General features: G+C 30.8%; 1 protein-coding gene across 2 annotated transcripts in view; it reads right to left on the bottom strand.

Moving 5' to 3' along the window:
• Window positions 1-23,410, bottom strand: part of LOC111612837 (OTU domain-containing protein 5-B-like) — a 65,624-nt gene that overhangs the window by 26,187 nt on the left and 16,027 nt on the right. Inside the window, exons 2-6 of one of the 2 annotated variants that reach the window (XM_023354102.1) lie at window positions 16,497-16,587; window positions 12,646-12,710; window positions 11,862-12,018; window positions 8,105-8,250; window positions 7,944-8,006 (exon numbers count right to left, since the gene is read on the bottom strand). In XM_023354102.1, the coding sequence (XP_023209870.1) occupies window positions 7,944-8,006; window positions 8,105-8,250; window positions 11,862-12,018; window positions 12,646-12,710; window positions 16,497-16,587 (522 nt within the window). Of the gene's footprint in view, window positions 1-7,943; window positions 8,007-8,086; window positions 8,251-11,861; window positions 12,019-12,645; window positions 12,711-16,496; window positions 16,588-23,410 lie in introns of both variants that reach the window. The other variant, XM_023354101.1, reaches the window with a different exon arrangement.

Here is a 23,410-nt window from a genome sequence, read left to right on the forward strand (position 1 = left end):
GTCTCAGGCGACCTTTGTGAACTGGTAATAAGACAGCTGGAAGATAAAACAATTCCTGGTTTCTCCCACAACATCTTAGTATACAAGCGATACATAGACGACATCATTATTTTGTGGAAAAACGACCCAGACATCACCCACTTTATTAATCAGATGAACGACAATCCGTATGGCCTTACCATAGAGCTGGAACAACATAGTGATAAGGATGTACATTTTCTTGATTTGAGCATTACGTTTGGAGGAGACACCTTGGAAACTTCTGTATACCGCAAAGCTTGTCACTTCCCAATGTATATCCCAGCGAACTCCTGTGACCCATTCAGATATAAAATGGCAGCCTTTAAAGCACTGGTTAAGAGGGCCCACACCCATTCTTCAACTCAGGAGGCATTAGTTCAAGAATTGAACTATCTGCTTAACATCGCCGGTCAGCAAGGATTCTATAACATTGTCCATAAATTAGCTCAACAATACAGCATTGGTCTACCACCGCCACAGAATGGGAATAATATAGAACAAGACCAACCCATCACAACAGTCACATACAACCCCTTCCTCGTATCCTAATACCAAAAAATCGCTAAAAAACAAGGATTACGACTGTCATTCAGAAGATGTCCGTCTATGTTTAAGCTTTTACGCAATGAAAAAGATAAACCTAAGGAGGATAAGATGCCAGGGGTATACGCTGTTCCCTCGTGGACCACAGATTTGAGAGACAACTGATCTACATTGGTGTTACTAAGCGTTCGATTGATGTCCGATTGGCGGAACACAGAAGTGACATCATCCACAACAGGGGTACTACTTCATTATCCATGTATGCTTCGGACCCGGAAATTTCGGTAGACTTTGATAACGCCATACTCCTCATTACCACTCCATTTACGGACCACATCAAATGGTTGGAACAAATGGAGATCTGCAAGGCATTCAACACGTCTGAACCTATTAACTCGAGGGATGAAATTACCCTATCCCTTGCATGGCAGGCCCTANTATAGCATAGTTTATACAGATTATTTCCAAAAGATTATACGTGTTTTGGAAATGTTGAGTCGAATTAGTCTAGAATCAGTTAATTTTATAGAAGAAAACCTTTCAAATAGCCTTAGTCCGTAAACTTCACACGTGTCGGGCTGTGATTGGCTCATGTATTTAATGATTCCTACAACATAAAATTCGAATAACGTGGAACGTATCTAAGCGTTATAGGGGGTCTACTGTATTTAAGTATGAAGTTAATGCAAAAATAATTGTGGTTTTTAACCATTAACTTTAAAACAGTATATCTCAACTTAGAATATTAATTGAAATAAGAACCATTAGAATCTACACATCTTTGCCAACAAGTAACAAATCTATTTCAGTAGCATAGAATTTGGAAGTCCTAGACCCAATAAATTCTTTAAGGTATTTTGGGCTACTGCTTCATTGTTGAAAACAATTTCTTGTGGGAAGTTGTCAAGATGCTTGAAAAAGTGATAATTGGTTGGAGGGAAGTCTGATGAGTAAGCTGGGTAGTTTTGTAGTCAGTTTGTTCAATTTCTGAGATTCTATCATTTGTGAGATGTGTTGGACATTGTCGTGAAGAATTGGTCCTTTTCAATTGACTAATGTTGAACATAAACATTTCAGTTTTTGGTGCTTGTTGTTTATTTCCTGATAATACCTCTCTGCTGTGATAGTTTTGCCAGGATTCAGGAAGTTGTAGTGGATAATCCACTTGCCAACCACCAAATAGTAACCATAACCTTCTTTAGGTGCAGCTTTGGTTTGGGAAAGTGCTTTGGTGGTTCATCTTGGTTCAGCCACTGCACAGAATGCCATCAATTGTTTTACAGAATCCATTCCTCAGTACATGTCACAATGTGACCAAGAAACTGGTAGTTTTTGTTGCATAAAAGAAGCATAGAGCAGATTTCATAATGGTGTATTTTTTGATATTCATTCAAGCTCATGTGGCACCCATTTGTTGAGCTTTTTTTGATTTTCTCATTTGGTGCAAATGTCAAACTACTGTTGAATGGTTAATGTTTAGTTCTTCTACAACTTCTGGCATTGTTTTACAAAGATCTGCTTTAATAATGACCCTCAATTGGTTTTCATCAATTGCAGGATGTCCACAACCTTCCTCATCTTCAAGGCTCTTGTCTCCATTACAAAATTTTGTAACCAATGATGAGCTGTATGTTCACTGATTGTCCCATGGCCAAATTTTTGATTGATATTGCATGTAGTTTCCACTGCTTTACTTGCTGTTTTGAACTTATACAATAAAATTGCTCAAATTTGATTTTTTACCATTTTTTAATTTGACAGTATAAAATTAACACACATAAACATGAAAACAAAACCATTAGCATAAATCAGTAGATGACACTTTGTACTTTAAAATGGTATATTAGACTAATATAATTAAATAAAATTTTAGCCCAAAATAAGCTTCAAAGTTTAGAATAAATTCTACAATTATTTTTGCACCAACCCAATACTATATTTGTTTTTGCTGACCATTTGTTACATTACTGGGTGAATTGCCTGGTAAAGCATTTCTGATACAATTGGATAAGCACACGAATAAAAATCCATTTCAAATGAAATGCACTACGTCATTCATTTGTCAATCCAGCTGTATTAAGGCCAGTGTATCAGGCAACATGTCATTATACAGTTCTAACTGCATTTCTGGAAACAAGATTTCAACTCATATCATTGTGAATATGGGGAAATTAGAGTGTGATATAAATTAGCTTAATTTTTTGAGGATCAATTAACTGGAAATACAATTACTATATTCTAACTGTATTTTTCATCCTTGCTTATCAAAAAATCATTCAAAGTTCAATTTCATATTAGAATATACTTATTTCACTGACTCAATAAATAATTTCTTATTTTTTTAACAATTTTATTTGTTATTCTCAAAATCTTTGACCCGAAAATCCACAGAAAGGATAAAAAATGTTAGTCCTTCTATCCATGATTATTTTCTAAAGTTTTATTTTGTTCTGCAGGATGTTTTGGTACTGTGAATTTTATTTGAATAATTGTTTAAATAACTAAACTAAATATATTCAATGCAAGATATATAAATATAACAAATATCAGATGCTGTACAATGCAATGATAAATATAATGAGATACCATTGAAATCCACTCCCTTATTCTTTACAATCAGTATTAAAAAAGGTGTGAAAAACTCAGATCTTTCAGAATTTATTGAAAATAAATTAGAACAATGATAAGAAACACATTTAAATGAAATTCTTATATAATAGTTTAAATATTTTTAATTTTATGACAGTAAAATAAAACCATAAGAACTAGTGATTTTGTAATCAATAAGAGTAAATTTATTTTGCATAAGCTTAAACAGACAAAGAAATACTTAACTCTATTTTAGGAATCAACATATTTCAGGTGTTTTTGAAATGGATCTGACATTGGAATTCATATTCCAGCTGAAGATTCATTCCAAATTTGAACATTGTCCAGTGGAGAAAATAATCAAAATGATGCATGTAAAAATCCATGTATCCAAAAAATTATTAATATTATGTTTTTAATTAGTTCTCTATCATTAAAAATAATGTATTTGCGGAAAGTATTTACATTGCTTGAACATTTTCATATTTTTTTTTCACAAACAAAGCAAACAAAGCTATATTTGTTAAATGTTAATAGTTTATTTTTTAACACAAATTTGGAAAAATGCAAGAATAAAAGAAACTTATGTATTATAAAAGAATTGCTTATGTTTGGAAGTAAAAAATATTTTTAAAAACACAATTTATCTATTAATATTTATATGAAACAAAATTTAACATTTTCTGAATATACTGTATTTTTGCAGATTGTCTGGTATGTCAGTCTAGCTGGGAGAGACCATAAAATCAGATATTTCCATATGGTAAAAACTGGCATGCCAATTTATCCCAGGAGAATGCTAGCATGCTAGCTTAAGTGAGGTTATGCATCCTTCTTTAGAGGGCACATTAAAAAAATTATTTTTCTGATGTAATGCAGACAGTTTTATTCTGAAACTGTCAGCATTATATCAAAAACTACAATTATATGTTTAACTTATTAATTATGTCTTCTTACTAATGATGTAAAATACTTGTCAAATTCCGAAAGTGTTTTTCCATGTTAATTTTATTGTAATTTGGTTCAAAAATACAAAAATAAAGATATTAAATTTAAGAAACTGGATTTAAATTATCTCAACTTGCACCAATAAACATTGGCTTTATGTGAAATTTGAGAAAAAGATGTTATTTTTAAGGTCAGGGTAGATTGTCAGTGCAGCCCACACTACTACTAATGTCAAATAAATCAGCAATGAATTGCTCAAATTTCCCAGTAACATTTAAAATTTTGGTTGTGCCATCTGTTATCATATTTTATTAAACAACCTTTTATATTTTTAACTATTACAAAATGGCAAAAACCTTAATTTTGAGGGTAGAGATGGGTTTTATAAAAATTATAAATGCTAATAATGAGTAAAATCATCTTTAAGTCCAACCCTACTGGAGATACACACAATCCCCATTATCTCCCCATCCACTCATCATTTAACCATCAAAATTTAATAGCATCAATTTCCTTAATATACAAACCTTCCTGCAAAATTTCGAAAATTTTTTACAAAAAGCATAGGAGTTATTAAGCTTCAAAAAGGGTGAACAAAATTGTGCTCCCCCCCACACACACAGAAATTACCCCCAAGTTTTTTGCATTTCTTGACATTTCAAGTCCAAAAATGTAAAAATCTGGGTGGGTCATTTTTTTGCCCAAAGCCATAATTTCTCTCTGTTATAATAACTGGGAAAGTAAGTCATTGATTATTTTATTGTCTTGTAAACAAAATTTCTCTTCCTGATTAGTCCTCTCCATCAGTCAAATTGCAATATTATTTTATGTACTGGAAAGAATTTTTCTTTAACATATAATTAACAACTAGTTTTATTAGATTTAATTAATTTTTATAATAACAAAAACAAAGACACTGAGTTCAGCGTTACATGCATACGTTTTTTATTGCGAGCACTTTCAACGAACTTATAGTCGTCGTCCTCAGGCGAATACAGATGTTTACCAAAAAAATTTTTTTAAACAAAAATAATCAAATGCAGAATAGAACGCATAAGATAAATTGAAATTATGTTAAAGCCGTTAAGAACATGAAGTAAATATTTAAACATAATTCAAAAACCGAATGAGCAGTTAGCTCCTGAAGTGCGAGCTGGCGCATGCGCAGAGCCATGCTAACACTACATGCATACTAGAGACTACTAATACTCGCTTAAACGCTTATACAGCGTGACCCATACACTGGGCAGCTCAAGCGTAGGGGTGTTGCAAGTGTCCAAGGTGGGATTCCCATATAAAAACAGTTTTTCGATCCTTGCAGCTCTTGAGCATAACCGCTTGGGACCATAGCGGGTTGTAACCCTGCTCAAGTACCTTTCTTGCAAGCTCGGTGGTGTGTCTTCCCCTCATAACATCATCTTGGTGCTCATCAAGGCAGCTGGAAAGCATTCTAGTGGTGGCCCCAATATATCTTGTGTTTACACCTGTTGCCTGATTTTCCAAAGGTACAGCGTAGACCCCCGATTTCTCAAGAGTGGAAAATTTGTCTCTATCATTACAAATAAGCTTGCGTAGGCTTGGAAGTGGGGTTAAAGGTAGTACAAGATTGAGCTGCTTAAAGATTCTGCAGATGCGTAATCTTGTACTACCTTTAACCCCACTTCCAAGCCTACGCAAGCTTATTTGTAACGATAGAGACAAATTTTCCACTCTTGAGAAATCGGGGATCTACGCTGTACCTTTGGAAAATCAGGCAACGGGTGTAAACACAAGATATATTGGGGCCACCACTAGAATGCTTTCCAGCTGCCTTGATGAGCACCAAGATGATGTTATGAGGGGAAGACACACCACCGAGCTTGCAAGAAAGGTACTTGAGCAGGGTTACAACCCGCTATGGTCCCAAGCGGTTATGCTCAAGAGCTGCAAGGATCGAAAAACTGTTTTTATATGGGAATCTCTCCTCACCACCACCTTGGACACTTGCAACACCCCTACGCTCGAGCTGCCCAGTGTATGGGTCACGCTGTATAAGCATTTAAGCGAGTATTAGTAGTCTCTAGTATGCATGTAGTGTTAGCATGGCTCTGCGCATGCGCCAGCTCGCACTTCAGGAGCTAACTGCTCGTTCGGTTTTTGAATTATGTTTAAATATTTACTTCATGTTCTTAACGGCTTTAACATAATTTCAATTTATCTTATGCATTCTATTCTGCATTCGATTATTTTTGTTTAAAAAAATTTTTTTGGTAAACATCTGTATTCGCCTGAGGACGACGACTAAGTTCGTTGAAAGTGCTTGCGATAAAAAACATATGCATGTAACGCTGAACTCAGTGTCTTTGTTTTTGTTATTATATATTAATTTGGCATGTTAGTCATCCTATTGATTATTAATTAATTTTATATTTTAATCACAGTTTAATTGGCATGCCAGTAACCCCAGGGTTTCTGACATGCTGGTCTCCCCCATTTATAAGTGGCGTGCTGGTCATTCTGCAAAAGTACAGTAAGTTATATTAAATACAGAATAAAACGTTATACTGTAATAAATATTATCAAAAATATCATGAATGAACAACTAAAATAACAATTAACACGTCTTCAAACTGTAACTGGACAACTTTTTACATAAAATCTCATTAACTTCACAAATTAGTCCAGTAGTTATCAAAATTCTCACCTGTCTAACTTTTTCAACATACTCTGAAGGTCTTCATCAAGAAATACAAATAATGAAATGCTCATTGAATGATAATTTTGACAACTGCTGAAGTAAATTTGTGAGGTTAGATTTTATGTTAAATAATGACATATTAGTATTGATTAATTGAAATCCTTCCTTTCTAACTGTTATTTCTGCTAAAAGAAATCAAATTTTTATTTGTGGTGCTTGTTTAATCAAAGTTTTTTCTATTGAATCCTGTACTGTGACAGTATTCCAAAAGGCCATCAGGCACATTGTTTTGTTTAATTCCTTTTTGAATATTATCTAATATTTTTTTTATTCTCTTCCAAAGAGAACTGCTTTCATTTTTTGTACTACTCCAATTTTTTTGGTAAACTTAAAAAAAAATAACTGTAGTTCATGGATGGCAAACTTTTTTGAGTCCAAGTGCCTTATAGTAATCATGCTTATCTATAAAAAGATTATGCATGTCAAAGATTTAGAATTTGAATAAATGAAATGAATATGCTTTAAATAAAGTAAATATAAAGAAGCTTATTGAAAAAAAGGATGATTGGGTGATAAATGGAGATTGCCAGATTATATCTCTCAACATGTCACTTCAGGCACATGTGCCATAGGTTCACTACCCTGCTGGAAAGTAATAGCATCAAAATGAAACCATAACTAAGGATTAAAATTAGTATTGTCAGTTAAACTAGACATTAAAATTAGTGTTGCCAGACTGACATAATATTCATCATTTACTAAAAATGAATAATTTATGCATTTATAGATTTTATTATAATGAAACTTTTCTCTTCCAAAGAAAACTGATTTCATTTTTTAATATAATGGTATTTTGTAAGCTGAAAATTTTGTTAAACTAGGTGTTCCTTACACTGACTGTATATGCAATGTTAGAAAAAGTAGAGTTTAAAATTACAAAATCTTATATTTATTGATATCTTCATAAACATAAGATTATTATTTATTAAAAGCTATTATTATTTAATTAATAAAATCTTTTTTAACAAATTGAAATTTAATATTTCCTAACTAATATTTTCTACAATTTAATTACTTTCCAATTATCTGTACACTAGAAATATTAAATGTAGGAAACAACAAAATTTTAAAAGTTATTTATTCATTTTTAACTGTAATTTCTTACTTGCTCTAATTCAAATTCTTCTGAAGTTCTTATTGCTTCCTTCATCAAATTTTTTTCTGCTAACTATAAAAAAAAAAAAAAAATTATTTTAAAATTATAAGTCTGTCAGAAATTTAAATAAATATTAATAAATGAGTTTTTACAAAATTATTTTCGTTTACCCCTGGCTTCAATGAAGGTAGGCCAAGTCCAACACCAATTGTGGCTTTATAAGGATCAACAATAGAATTATAATGTATATTTCTGTGATAGCTAAGACGTATTGGTGCATTGTCAGTAAATTCCCCATGGAAAATATTTATTGGTTCTATACAAATTGAAATAATATATATTAAAATACTCATATCATCAGCTCATTAAGAAGTTTTTAAAAATATATATTAAATTTTTATTTAAATCATCAGATGACTAATAATTGTAAACTTACAGGATAATTCATATGTCACTTCAAACATTTTATTAGATAGCATTTGCTTTTCATACCTCTTAGAGAATTAATCTCTCATAAAAAATTATAAGTTATAGTTAAATTTTTATTATAACAATAACCAAAGTGCAGCTTACATAACATATTTGACCATTCTGAGATTGTCAAAGTTTCTCATTCAGAATGTTTATTTATTTTATTCATTATTAGACATATTAATAATGCCAATAAAGTAAGCAATAACCACATCCAACAATAATCACTATAATCTTGCAACAATAATAGAAAATATGTTAGAAGGAAATTGCATTAAATTGACCATTTACACAGTAAATAAATTTGTATTGATTACAACCAAGTAGTAGTATCATCACATCACCATTAACATTACAGTATTATTATATATTTATTCTAATAAACAGTATACTTCTATAACTTTTTTCAGTTTGTAAATGTATTGTTTATTAATTAAAGAATGATTATAATTCTTGTATAACTATAAAATTAATGGAACAAATACAGTAACTTTTTTCACATTATTATTATTCAAGCAACAAAACACTGAACACACACAGTTTATTTCAAGATACATTAAAAATGACAATGTTAAATAGACTGCAATTTTTTAAGTTTAAAATAAGCCTTCTCTTCCTCCAATAGACAGCACATTTACTATTAGAAGGTACTGTCTAAGTTTTTACATCTTGCAGTCATACTGTTTATTAAATTAGAATAAATATGGTATTTTGTGTTATCACGTAATCAGTTCTACCTAATGTTCATTCCCTAAGCATCGCTTTTAAAGTGTGTCTAGTTGACCTTCCCTGGATTATTAAATAAAATTTAGTGCTAACTGGATTAAAAATATATTTTAAAAATTATATAATTTAATAATTTTAACAATTAGAAAAAAAAATATTGAGTAAGTTTCAAACTTTAAAGTAGACATACAAGAATATTCTCAATTATACTTCTTCTATGTTTTTAACAATTTTTTGTAAATATACAATAATTTTTTATGACTACAGTAGAATCTCATTTTAGCAGATTGCTTGGACTGTTGAAAAAATCACCCATTGTTCCAAGAATCCGTTATATTGCAACAAAAGGTATCCTGCATACCCAGGAAAATATCCATTATTTGAAATTATTCAGTCTCTTGAGATTGCTATTCTTTATTCTATAAAAACACATATGTTACAAGATCACATAATATGCTGTACACGTGTACAACAAAGCTGACAAAAGTCAATAAACTGTAAGTACAAGAAGCGAAAATTACGTATACTCATTAGCACTTCACTTGAATTTATGATTTGTTAAAAAACATATCTATCTTGGTTTGTTTTGATGTCACTTTACTGCCTATTGCATATAACAACCATTTAATATTAGCAATGTCATGCACAGCCTATTCATGCTGAAACCCATCAGGAAGGTCTTCACGACTTAGAAAGACTTGATGACCTGCTACATTTTGGCATTACATTTGGACCAGTGTCAGAATGTTCACTAGGTGGCTAATCATATTAGCTTGCTAACTCTCTTCACAAAATTATTCAATTGTACATATCCCAGATGTAACAAGTGTGTCATCAAACTCTGCAGACTCTTGGTAACACCTAAATATTAACTAAATATTGAAAAAATGTAAAGTTTACAATAGATGGGGCAAGAAAAAAGTCTGTTATTCCAAGTTACAAATTTGCTAAAAGGAGGTAAAATTACATTGATTTTGCAGAACCTGGAAAAAATCCATTATTATTCTGATAAATCCATTGTTCAATGATCCATTAAAACAAGATTCTTACTGTATATGATTATGAATTGCTGCATCAGTTAAGAAACATTATTTTATGTACAGACCATTAAAGCACAATTTTAAGTGTGCTTATGTGTTGCTTAGAAGTATACTTAATAATATGGTAAGTTAGTTTACAGATCACTGCCAAAAAGCAAATATCTCACAAGGCTGGATGAGCGGCCTACCAAGGTTGATAAATTCCCAGGAATTTTTGGGGGTCTGTATGAATATGTCAGGTCCCATCCCTCATCATCCAGCCAACCCATTGTGGGCCTGACCTCTTAGTGCCCACAGGGTGCAAAGAGAGAGAGAAAAAAAAAAAAAAAAAAAAAGCAAATATCCCCTTAAGGTGAAACATAGCCTTTCTTCCACTTGCCAGTAAATAAATATGAATAAGCAGTCAAACCTCAATATAGCACCACAATTTCATCATCTCCAAATTGGCACTGAAGTGAATAAGCTGAAGGACCTTAAACAATAAGAATTATATAAAGCAATAGTCCATGCTTTCAAAAGTTTGAAGTCATATGATCTGATTACAATACTATTTGCAATTTAAAGTTGTACATTTAGTAACTCACAGAGACTGAAGAGCTTTCTATTTTAATTTTAACAAGAATATGCTTGTTAATTTTCATTGGTATTCTATGAAGATGGCACTATATCGAGGCTTGATTGTACTTGAAATGTGCTATATTAACAAAGTACCTTATAGTGAAATATGCCCTTATATAAAAAATCAATGTAATCATTGCAAATTTGGATAAGCAAATATATGATGTTTCTAATAATTTAATCTGCTTTTTAAAGTAAATTTAAGATTTAACTGGATTATCTTTTAATCATAGATATATCAATGGATATTATAGATCATCAAATCATAATACCAAGATTAAATCTATACCATCTATACTATTATTATAAAGAGGTAATGTTTGTAAGTTTGTATGTACTCATCTGATTTCAAAAATTCTTTCACCAATATTTAGAATGGAACTTCAGAGTGGACATAGGCTGTATATTATTCCATTAAACATTCATATAAATTAAAATATATAATCTAGGTTAAGGCTTTTATGTCCAACAGATGGCGCTACGAGTACAACACCCTAAGTGCTTTTCTGTGAGGCATTACGCTTTTCTGTGAAAATGAACTAAAGCAGATCATCTTTTATCTATCTATATAAGTAAAAATGTAATGTTTGTTTGTTCCTACCGATTCCTTTGAAATTTTGACACTACACTGCATTCGAATACGCACGTTTTTATATAATATACATGTCGAAATTCCACCCACTGGGGGGAGATGGATAGGATTAAGGCTTACCGTGAAGAACTTCGCTTCTATTATACTATTTTAGATGTGGTTTTTGCGTTTTAATAGGGTACGTCAACAGAATGTACACTAAAAAAGAGATTTTTTGAAAAATTCCCCCCACGGGGAAGTGTTATACATTTATAATAAATACATTTTGAGCCATAACGTGTGGCGGGGTCTGCTAGTTTTTAATATAAATTTGTATTTTGTTATTGATTTACATATTGCATTTAGTTAAATAGGTTATGAAACAAACAAAAATATTTATCATATTTTTGTTTGTTTCATAACTTATTTAACTAAATTATAACTTAGTTTGATATTGGCAAAAATCACTTTTAGAAGATATTAAAATAAATGCCAACTCACCTATACTGTAATGGTAAACTTCAATAGGTCTATTAAACATCTCTGATAATGCTTGCATTTCAATATGATTTCCATGAATGTGATCACATCTTTTCCTTTCTATATATTTCTCAAAATCTTCAGTTACATATTGAGAAAAGTAATCAGAATTTTTTGCCTGTAAAAGTAAATTTTAATTTAAATACATTCATATTTATTTTTGTTAATTATACAGGGTATCCAAAAATTGTCTTTACAACTTTATCCTTTAATGAAATTTATTAATGACACTTGTAAGATTGTTAAACAAGAATTTTTAAAATTTATATATTCCAAAATTTCTTTTATTAATTAAAGTAACAATGTTACAAACATTCAATACATGTGCGATTAGTGAATCTCAAGACATCCAGTCTATACTCCAAACGCTGACATTTACATTGAAGCATTTCCAATCAACTTCTTCAATAGCAACTGTAATTCTTACTTTTAAATTCATGTCTGTGACCTGCAAATTATCATAAGATCTTTGATTAATCACTAAAGAAAGAAATCACAGGATATGATGTAGCCAACTTAATGAATTGCACCTCCATAGCCAATCCAAACAAAACAAAAACAAACTTTATAAAAAATACAAATAATCATAAGTTTCTCTGTAAAATACAGATAAACTTATAAAATTTGCTTATGAAAATTCCAACACAGGAATTTTTATACTTGTTAATTGGCAATTACATTAGATGTTGTAAGAATAATTTTTGGACACACACTTTACTCACACTTTATAAAAAACTTTACATACCATATAATCCATGCATAGTTTTCTCACAGCAGTGTGCATTTCTTGATCTCCATAAACTTGGTCAGCTGTAAATATAAAAGATGAAGTATTTTATAAAATAGATTATTTTTAGTTGCAATTTACAATTTAAACACTAAAAAACAAAGACTTTTTTCTGACTGAATACAGTAGAGCATCAATTATCCAAATATCTATCAACCGAAAGTGTTCCAGTTGGCAAATTTAAATTTCCGCTAGTGCTGTGGCGGTGCAATCTATGTCTTGGGCTACTCCAATATTATTTTTGTGGATGTGCGTGTTTTAACTGGCAGCACTGATATGACCATGAGAGGATGCTTAAGGATGTGCCAGGATTTGAACAAATTTTAACATGGGATAGGTTAATATATATTAATTAATTGACTTAATCGTTTATCCGAAAAATCGATTATCCAAACAACCCCAGTCACAAATTGTTTTGGATAATCGATGCTCTACTGTATTATATTAAAACTAGAAATTCCCCATCAAGCATCCTTATTACACCAGATACGTTTAAAGCAATACATCAACCAAAGCCGAATATTATGGGGCTAGAAATGGCTATAATACTAATAATTTAACAGACAATTTGGCATTAGAGTTAGGTGTTAGGTTGAGTGCCTTGGGAGTTGCACGTTGTGGGCACTGAATGCATTCCCAGCTGGCTTCGTAATAACCATCGATGATTATATCGTTAGCTTATGTATGCTGGAAGAGGAGATCAAACCAAAGGTCCGGTTAGCATAATTGGCAACACATCTGCACAGTAAGCAGGAGTTGCGGGTTCGAGTCCCTCTTCAGGCTGATTCTTTTCTTTCAGTAATTCTAAATTATTATTTAAATGATTTAATTAATTTCTAATTATTAAATTTATCAATAGATGGTGCCCTAACCAACTNATTATAGCTGTTTCTAGCCTGATAATATTTGGCTTTGGTTGAAGCATGACTGAATATTTTATAAAAAAGTAGAAATTGAAGAATTGAGAAGAGTAGAGATTTCAAGAAATTCAAGAAGAAATGTTAATATTTATACAAATTAAGTAGTTTATACTATTTGTTGTAACATAAAGAACAACAAAATTTCACCTGGAGTGGACAAAAATAGTAGGAGTTACAGAGAATTCATTTACAAACACATAAACACATGATGGCCTTTATATTAAAATATTTCTTTATACACTACATTCTCAATAAACACACTATTGTCTTTTAAAAGATTTCCTTGCCGTCTTTCTTCAGTAATAGACACCTTAATATTGTTTTGATGATTGACATTGTGATGCTGTTTCTGTAGCCCTTGACAAAGCCATTTCTTAATTCCATTTTGATAAAACAAAGATAAATTGTATGTATGATTGTATGTTAGATGAGTGATAACACTTTCTAAATAATAGGCTTGTTAGATTGTTACTTCTGATTGAATAATAGAGCATCATGTGGTCACTATGGAAAGATTTTTTAAAAATTTTGTTATAGAAGTGACAAGATGTGGCTATCTTTTTTAAAGTTTAAATTTTATATTTAACGAAGTAAGTTTAAAATACACATACAAGTTTAAAAAAGTGCAAATTAAGGGAAATTCCCTCATCAAGCATAAACTAAATGAGGTCACTGACATCACAGCAAGGTAAGTGCAATCACCAATCCGAAATCGATAAAATGTTTATTCTATAGCTAATATTTCCACAAAATAAGTAGCCTATACATTCTGTCAGATCATAAAACAAATATAACAAAAATTTCATCTTAATTACACAAAAATTGCAGGAATTATAAAGAATATAACTTCTTCATGCACACCAGGGTGTGTATAATAAATAAATAAAACCTGCTTACTCAAGCCTCTAACCAGTGTGTGGAAATACAAAATTATAAAGATTCCCACACACAGCAATGACTGCTTTTATATTAGTAATTCATAATCATTGTTCTTTACTTATATGTTCTATAGTTGATAGCATTCCTTAGTCCAATGAACATATGCAACAGAATTAAGTTAAACTGACATCTACTAACAACTAGTCAAACAAATTCTTGAATTTTGTTATGATTTTTGTTGGTTGTATGTAAAAAAATAATGAGAATTGGTTGATACTAATTATTTGATCCCTTACATTAACAAAGGTCAGTTTATGATTACTGATTTAAAATGATTTATCCAGTATATGTGCATCAGTTTTTACAGTTATTCTATTCTTATCCCTAACGAAGTTCTAGCTGAAGTAGAAATTCCATCAATTTTAAAGGAAGTTTCAAATCAAAGGTATCCACTTCTTTTATAATATTATAGAATTTTTAGGATCTTTAATTTTTATAACTAGGACAATCAACCAATAACATCTTTTTTTTTGCTTGATTTAGTAAAATATGTATATATATATATAGTAGCGGAGTCTATTATAATAGCTAAAGTCTTGATTACATTTTAGTTAGTTGTCTACATAAGAAACCGAAAGTGAAAAAAGTTTCTTCTGACAACAGATTAGTTCGTAATTAATTAATGTACTTTTCCCATCCAATCATCCAAAATTTTTTACTTTAATCATATCTCTCTGTTGTCTTTGTCTAAAACTATGACATGCCAATTAATGATATAACAAAATACAAAACAATAACAAAATGCTCAAACTAATTATCATAAATTGGATTAATCTTTTAGGCAGTCAACAGTTGAAAAATTGGAGAAGATTACTGCTGTATATGTTATCATAAATTACATTCAGTAATGAAACATAATCAGAGTTCTAGTTATCCTAAAAATCAATCAATGACATTCATATAGCTGTGATATTCAAAATACATGCTGTAAAGCTGAAAATTTTTTTGCTTTATTCTTCAGTATAGTGTAGTCTGAAGACAACAATCAATCAACATCTAAACAAAAATAGCATTAACATCAACTGTTATCTTACTTTTAAAATTAATACTTTTTATTTTAATACCAACTGTTTCTCTTTTCATTTGCCATACCACCTTTGATAACTAAAACATCTGTACATACAGTAATACCCCAAACTTACGCAATAGGTGGGACCGAGCAATAACCATGTAAGTTGAATTTGTGTACGTCAGGGTATAATTTCGCAATTTGTGTAAAATCCAAGTCAGATGTATGTAAGCTAATAAATGTTCTAGTTAATCTTATCTTGTCTTTTGATTCGTTCACGGTTACAAGAAATCACCATATAGTGTCTCTTGAGTCTCCGTAGATATAACAAACACAGAAATAAATAACACAAAATAAATTGTAACTATGTGTCGATTCCACATGACACATCCGAACATGTAAGCTGAACAATAGTGTGGGGGGAGTGAGTAATCAAGAGTTGTGTGGCGCTCAAACAAAAGACGAATCGATGAGATTTGAAAATCACATAACTTTGGGTTCGTGTAAGTCAGGGTAGAGTAAGTCGAGGTATTACTGTATTTTGTTGCATTGCTTCAGCTATCGGATATTAACAAGTTTGTTAGAATTCATTAACCATTCCATATCATACATTGCTCCTTCCAAGAGAGCAAAACATTGTGTGCAATGGCTTAATTATCGTGTCAACCAACAATATTTCTAATAATACATCCTGACAAAGATATGATTAATTAGAATAAAAACCAAATCATCAGATTTCCATATCAAGAAAAAAAAGTTATTTGTATTTATAACTAACATCCATATTAACAGAAATAAATATAAATGAATTAGCATTAAGTTAAAAATGTGAAGTTGCAAACTGTTTTAGTAAACAGATTTCAAAAAACACAAATGAAACAATTTCCTGATAGTTTGCTAGTGTACTGACAAAATAAAAACTGAGATCAGATAATACTCACCAACTGCTCTGAAGAGACAAGCACCATCTTCTCCCATTTTCTTGATTGAAAAACCCTTCTTTCTTAACTTCTTTTCAAATAATTTCTCCTTCTGCAAAATTACAGAATATTATGTCAAAACTCCTTAAAATAATATGTGAAAAAAATGTTTAATAAGAAATAAACATTCTACATATGAGATTTATTATAAAATTAAATGTATAATCAAACAAATAAAACATAAGAATTCACTAACAAAAAAAGCTGGCATTGTGACTGCTAAACTTTCCAGAATTTTTTTTTTTTGTTTTATTCCTCATAATTGTTATTATTACTTTTAGGTCGTCAGATTTACATAAAATTACTAATACAAGTGATTACTTGTAAAATGGGAGTCATTTAACTTTATTAAAAATATAAGCCCTCCAGCTCTTTCACATTTTTATTTCAGTCTAATAACACAAAAACTGTGATTAATAACACAAAAAATATTTTATCTCCAAGAATTTCATTAAAAAAATAGTTTTTTATATTTTTATCTAAACTTACAATTAGGGAACAAATTGAGAAATATCAATTTGTTAAAAGTATTTTACTAATATATAAATATTGAAAAAGTTGAAGTCAATTAGTTTAATTTATCAAAAGTTATAAAAAATGTCATCAAGAAACATGAATATTGAAAGTAGAGGTGATTTTTGAAACAAATACACTTATTTTTTGATAAAGAAACTTTATATGAGTAAAAAAAAATTTCATAAGTTGGGAGCTTTTTGAGAAACGACCCCCACCCACCCTTATTATCTTCCAAACCAATGGTACAATTTTCCTGAAAATTGGCTATAAATATTTCCTCTTAATACACTTACTCCCTGCAAAATTTCAGACATTTTCAACAAAAGGCACAGGAGTTAAGCTTAAAAGTGGGTGAAAAAAATCATGCCCTCCCACACACATACAGAATGGTGTTACCACCCATCCTGTTTTCACCCGGACAGTCTGGGAATCGACTCACTGTCCGGGCAAACTATTAATTCTGTCCGGGAATATTGCACACAACCTCTCAACCTTTTCTTTCTTTTTTTTCCTTTTTGCTTGCTTGTACGATTCGTATTCGTACACGTCTCCAATATCCAATAGAGCTCTAAGTCATCTGTATTTGTTTTTTCTTAATTTAGTTAGTTACATTATTCCTACCGAAGTCTCCCTAGTCCCTAACTGTAACTGGTTTAGAACTGGCATGCACTGCACATTATTCTTCACATTGCAAAATGACATTGCGCATGTGTCAGGAACTTCTGTTCAAACAAACCTCACCTGGCCATCCGGGTTAGCAATTTTGAAAAGGTGGCAACACTAATACAGAAATATATACATATTATCCACACATACATTATATATATATATTTAGACTTGACCTTGAAATGTCAAGTCTAAAAATGTACAAATCTTGGGGAGGGTAATTTTTTGGCCAATCACCATATTTTCCCTCTTTCATGGAAGTAAAATTGTCAAAATAGCCAAATGGCAGAGGTGATTAAGGCATCAAACTACCTCTCTGGGGACCTGAAATTAAATCTGGGTGTATTGAAAAACTCCAGGAATTTTTCAAAGATTGCTACTCTGGATATGTCATGTCCCATACCTCATCACTTATCTGTCCCATTTGTGGAACTGACCAAAACCATGATGGACCTGAAAAAAAGATCCTCTTAGTACCCAGAGGATGAAAAGAGAAAATTGTTAATATTAACAATAATTTCACTTAGAAATTTGCTTTAATCCTATCAATCAAATATATTTTTGAAAATATTAATATTCTGTACATTTCCTAAAGCAAAAAATAAAATTATGAGAAGAAATAATTAACAAACAACTTTAACAATTAAAAGAACTGAGTAAAGAATTGTCACCTATTGTTAACTTAATGTTGATAAACAAATATCATGAAACCCAATAAATTTGTAAAGCCAAACAACCACTGGGTTACTTCAGACTACTTTTCTGCAATTATATGTAATTAATTACTAAATAATTATTATATAATTTTTACATTATTTAGTAATTAATTAAATATACAGTAAAGCATTGATTATCCAACCCACCAATCAACCATCACATCGGTTAACCGACTGCGTTCTAGTTGCCAAATTCAAATGTCCGCTAGTGATGTGGCTCTACAATATTTGGCTATGTCTTCGCTACTTTAATATTATTTTTATGCGTTTTAGCTGGCAACACTGGCTCAACCATGAAAGGGAGCCAGTATTTAAACAAGGCTTAATTTTCTAATTTTTAATGATACAATAGCAATGATTATTATTTTTTTTAAATTTTTGTTACGCTTAACATCGATGAAAATTCAATGCGAAGTAGGTTAATAGCAAAATACTAATATACTAATCACATGGGATATACTAATATACTATACTAATAATGTATTTTTTCATATTTTTCAGTTATCCGACCAACCCCAGTCCCCAATTGAGTCAGATAATCGATGCTCTACTGTAATTGCAAAAAAGTAGCCTGATGTAATCCGATGGTTGTTTAACTTAATGTTTTTGATGACTTGTTTTATTGCAGTATTTTGTCTACATTTGCTTTGAAGAATTTTGCTTATTCCATCTCCACATCCCTGGCAGTCTTTCTTTAATTACAGAATTTTTTTTAATGCTCTAGGGCAGTGGTTCCCAATTAGTGGTACGCGTACCCCTGGGGGTACGCGAAATTGCGTGAAGGGGTACGCGCGGCAATCTAAAATCGGTCGATTTAAAATTTAAATGCATGAGATGAAGCAATCAAAAAAATAATGGGGGGACCATAAAAAATTCGGCAATTTACAGCATGATGTCAAATGCACAAATTCATTTATTTATAACTAAAAATATTCTCGAAATTTCATTAAAAAAATGCATATGTGACAATACCTAAATGAAATTCTTATTCAAGAAACAAAAAGTGTACAATTAACACAATTTGTGTTAATTGTACACTTTTTGTTAATTGTACAATTATCACTATCATCGTGTCAGCGAAGCGGAAATAAAATATTTACTACCATTTTGCACAACATACCTCTGCGAGAGCGGATTTTTGGCTGTGACAAACACGATAACTAAACATTGTCACCAACTTCGACTCGAAGATGACTCGAGACTGAAGCTGACCAGAAAGCAACCAGATTTTACAAAGTTGTGCAAAGAAAATCGTGCACATTTGTCGCATTAAAATTAAATAACCTTATGTTATTTTCATTATTATTACAATTGTATTTTAAAGGTAATAAATGTAAAAAATATCTTATTCTATCACTAGCTGTCTATCCACAACTTCGCCCGCATTATATCGAATTTTCTCGTGGGAGTAAGATATTTTCTCGCAGTAAAATGTAGCCTATGTCCATCTCCAACATGTAAGCTATCTCTGTGCCAAATTTTATTAAAACCTGTTCAGCGGTTTAAACGTGAAAAGGTGACAGACAGCATTATCTTTGAATTTATAATATTAGTATGGATTAATATGAATTTCTTCTATAAGGGGTACGCGAGTTTGAGCTCTTTCTTGAAGTGGTACGCAAGAAAAACTAATTAGGAACCACTGCTCTAGGGTTTTCAGAGTGATAGACAAGAAGCAGGATAAGCTTCATATTACCACTAGCATTAGCTCCCAAAAGTAATGTCACTTGGTCTTTTATAGGTTTATGCCCAGGAATATTTTTTCGTCTTTCGTAATGTAGGTACGGTTCAGCATGCGCTTCCAAAATAAATCAGTTTCATCACAATTGAAAATTCGTTGTGGACAATATCCTTCTTTTTAATGAATTCTTCAAATTTGAGACATTTGAGACTAGTGCACAAAAAATTATGTAAATGTGAGACTTGAATGAAATTTGAAATTTTGGTGTTAAACCATTAACAAATATCTGATAGGACAGTTAAACTCACCTTTAGAAAATAAAAACTGACACCAAACTTAATGAGTGTCCAAGAGTCTTGCAAAGACTATAAAAAATTATTTGTCAGAAAGATAAACAAAAAGCTGGAATTACAATGGAGAGTTTCAAAGTTTTGAGGAATAATATCTGATCACTATCGGGTTGAGCATCTCCCGCAATCAAAAAGTTTTCGAATTGTTATCTGGAGACAAGGGAAAACCAATCACTATTCACTATTTTATGTTGCTTCTTTTTGTATTTGTTCTGTGAAGTGTTTCTTATCTGAACATAAAATTCTTTTGTGAAAGTGTTTGTTATCCGATTTGTTCGCTGTCCGAACTGTTCGTTAACCGATCACCCATTGTATATATAAATTCTAGGGAATTTTATAAAATCCCTGAAAATACAATATACATGAATTCAAGATTTTCTGTCACAGTTTGAATATCAACAGAAATAACACCTGGCTAGTGAAATCTTCATTTTGAACATAAAGGTTTTATTTTAGACTCATTTAACAAATCTGTGTCAAGTTGACTTACCGAGTTGAAAATGCTTCAACCAAACACTGTTAAAATAGAAATAATACCTTATCAATGAATGTTGTCATTATATTACACACATTCTCAAAGAATTCATGGAACCAAATATATAACATATGAAATATCAAGTCCTTCTTAAAATTTGAAACACTGTTTTTTTTATAATGCCTTAAGTCTTTCAGCTTGAAATTTACGCCGAAATGATTTCTTTGCGAATCTTTGTATTGTACAGTTCCTTTGCAATAAATAAGAACAATATTTATTCTTTTATTAGGCAACTTTCTGAGCAGTATCTATCAATAATCTGTTCCAAATAAAAATGGGAATAGACATTCATTAGTCTACTTAGGCAAAAGAAAAAAAAAGTAGTTCCTTGTTCATTACAAAGTAGAACTTTCTTACAGAACATATATTAGACAGTTGCAAGATATGTTTAAACTACAGTAATACCTCGACTTACGCGAACCCGGAGTTATGCGATTTTCAAATCTCATTGATTCATCTTTTGTTTGAGCGGCACACAGCTCTTGATTACTCACTGCCCCCACACTATTGTTCAGCTAACATGTTCGGATGTGTCACGCGGAATCGACGCATAGTTACAATTTATTTTGTGTTATTTATTTCTGTGTTTGTTATATCTATGGAGACTGAAGAGACTCTATATGGTGATTTCTTGTAACTGTGAATGAATAAAAAGACGAGATAAGATTAACGAGAACATTTATTAGCTTACATACATCCGACTTGGATTTTACACAAATTGCGAAATTATACCCCGACTTACGTGGTTATCGCTCGGTCCCACCTATCGCGTAAGTTGGGGGTATCACTGTATTATTCTCTATTTGAATAAAAATTTAAAAACTTGGCCGATGATATTTACATTTACATTAAAATATAAAATGTATAAAGCTACAAAAATTCTTGTCGTCTTCCTTTTCTATTGTTATGAACATATTATCTATTTGAAATTTCTGACATTTTTAAGAGAAATATGAGATTATAAAAAGCAAAAATTACCATACAATGTCATAAGCATAATGTTTCAACTTGCAAAATTTTTATTCAAGTTTGTACATAGCTTTGTTGCTTAGCTATAGTAACATACACTCAAGATCCAGCATGTTGATTCCATTCTTATTCTGGGAAATATTATACTTAAATATCTCAAAAATTTTTTGGTAGAAACATCTACATTTGGCACTAATCAACATTCTCAACATATCTTTTGAATATATCCATAATCTTCTGTTGTTCTCATGCTCTTAACTAAATTCAATGCAATTAACATCCTTACTTCTTTTAATTTATCTTCTCCTAGTTCATTATAACAAAATACCATGTAACAAAAATCATCTTATAACAAAAAGATAATTATAACTTGTTGGTATAATGTATTTTAATTTGGCTTTGAAAACTGTCTAACAAATTACTCTATAATAAAAATTACTTTACAATGAAATGGATTTTCCAGATAAAAGAATATAAATAAAACTTTATAACAACCTACATCCTGCTGCAACTGTAGGGAAAAAATATAGCTGTTTCAAAACTTAATACCTGTATATAAATAATTTAATATCACTTTTAAGCCAATGCTGGCCCCTCTTCTGCAGTCCTTGTTGTAAAGTTATTATTACCTTTACCATTCTCCAATAGTATTTGCCTATCTTTGCCCTTCAATGAAGAATCACCAATTTTGTTTGATAATGAACAATTGTGGTCAGACCAATTTTATTGCAAAGTATAGACATTGACCACATTAACATAGATATTATATAGGAAAGTACATATTTTTCAAAAAATGATATAATTATAGGGTTACTATAACAGTTGAAGGAAAAATATAAACAGATTAGCATTAAAAGTACTCAGACAGCAAGGCAAAATAAAAGGAATTTATTTATATTTTTCAATATAGTAAATGTAGGCATACAATATAAAGTTTCAATTTACACTTTCCTTTGGGGCACAAAATGCAATTTTAAATAGAAAAAAACTATTTTACCACTTAGACAACAAGTACTACTGAAATAAAAAAACCTTTATAATGAATGTTTGTGCACATCTCTAAGCAACAAAACTGTTATATTTGCTTATACAATGTTGCCAGCTAGCCAATAAACACAATAATAATTGGTTTCATTTACTCTTGAACTCTCACTTCAAAGTTCTTTTCAACTTTCCCTCATTTAGCACCTTTTGTCAGATTTAAATCTAAGTGGTTATGATTTAACTATTAACTACATGAACAGTTGAAAAAAACAGACATTTTTTGTATATCTTTTCTAATTATGGTGCGTACAGCAGGGACAAAGCTTTTAAAGTAAGGACTGTCCATACTAAATACGGATGTATGGTAACCCTAATAATTAGGTTAACATTGCATGAATATGACAATAGACAAGAAAACAAAATATTGATACATCTGAAACTGTAACTCACAGAAGCTA

Source organism: Centruroides sculpturatus, unplaced genomic scaffold, assembly GCF_000671375.1.
Source record: "Centruroides sculpturatus isolate CEXI.00-Female unplaced genomic scaffold, Cexi_2.0 scaffold763, whole genome shotgun sequence".
Taxonomy (NCBI): Eukaryota; Metazoa; Arthropoda; class Arachnida; order Scorpiones; family Buthidae; genus Centruroides; species Centruroides sculpturatus.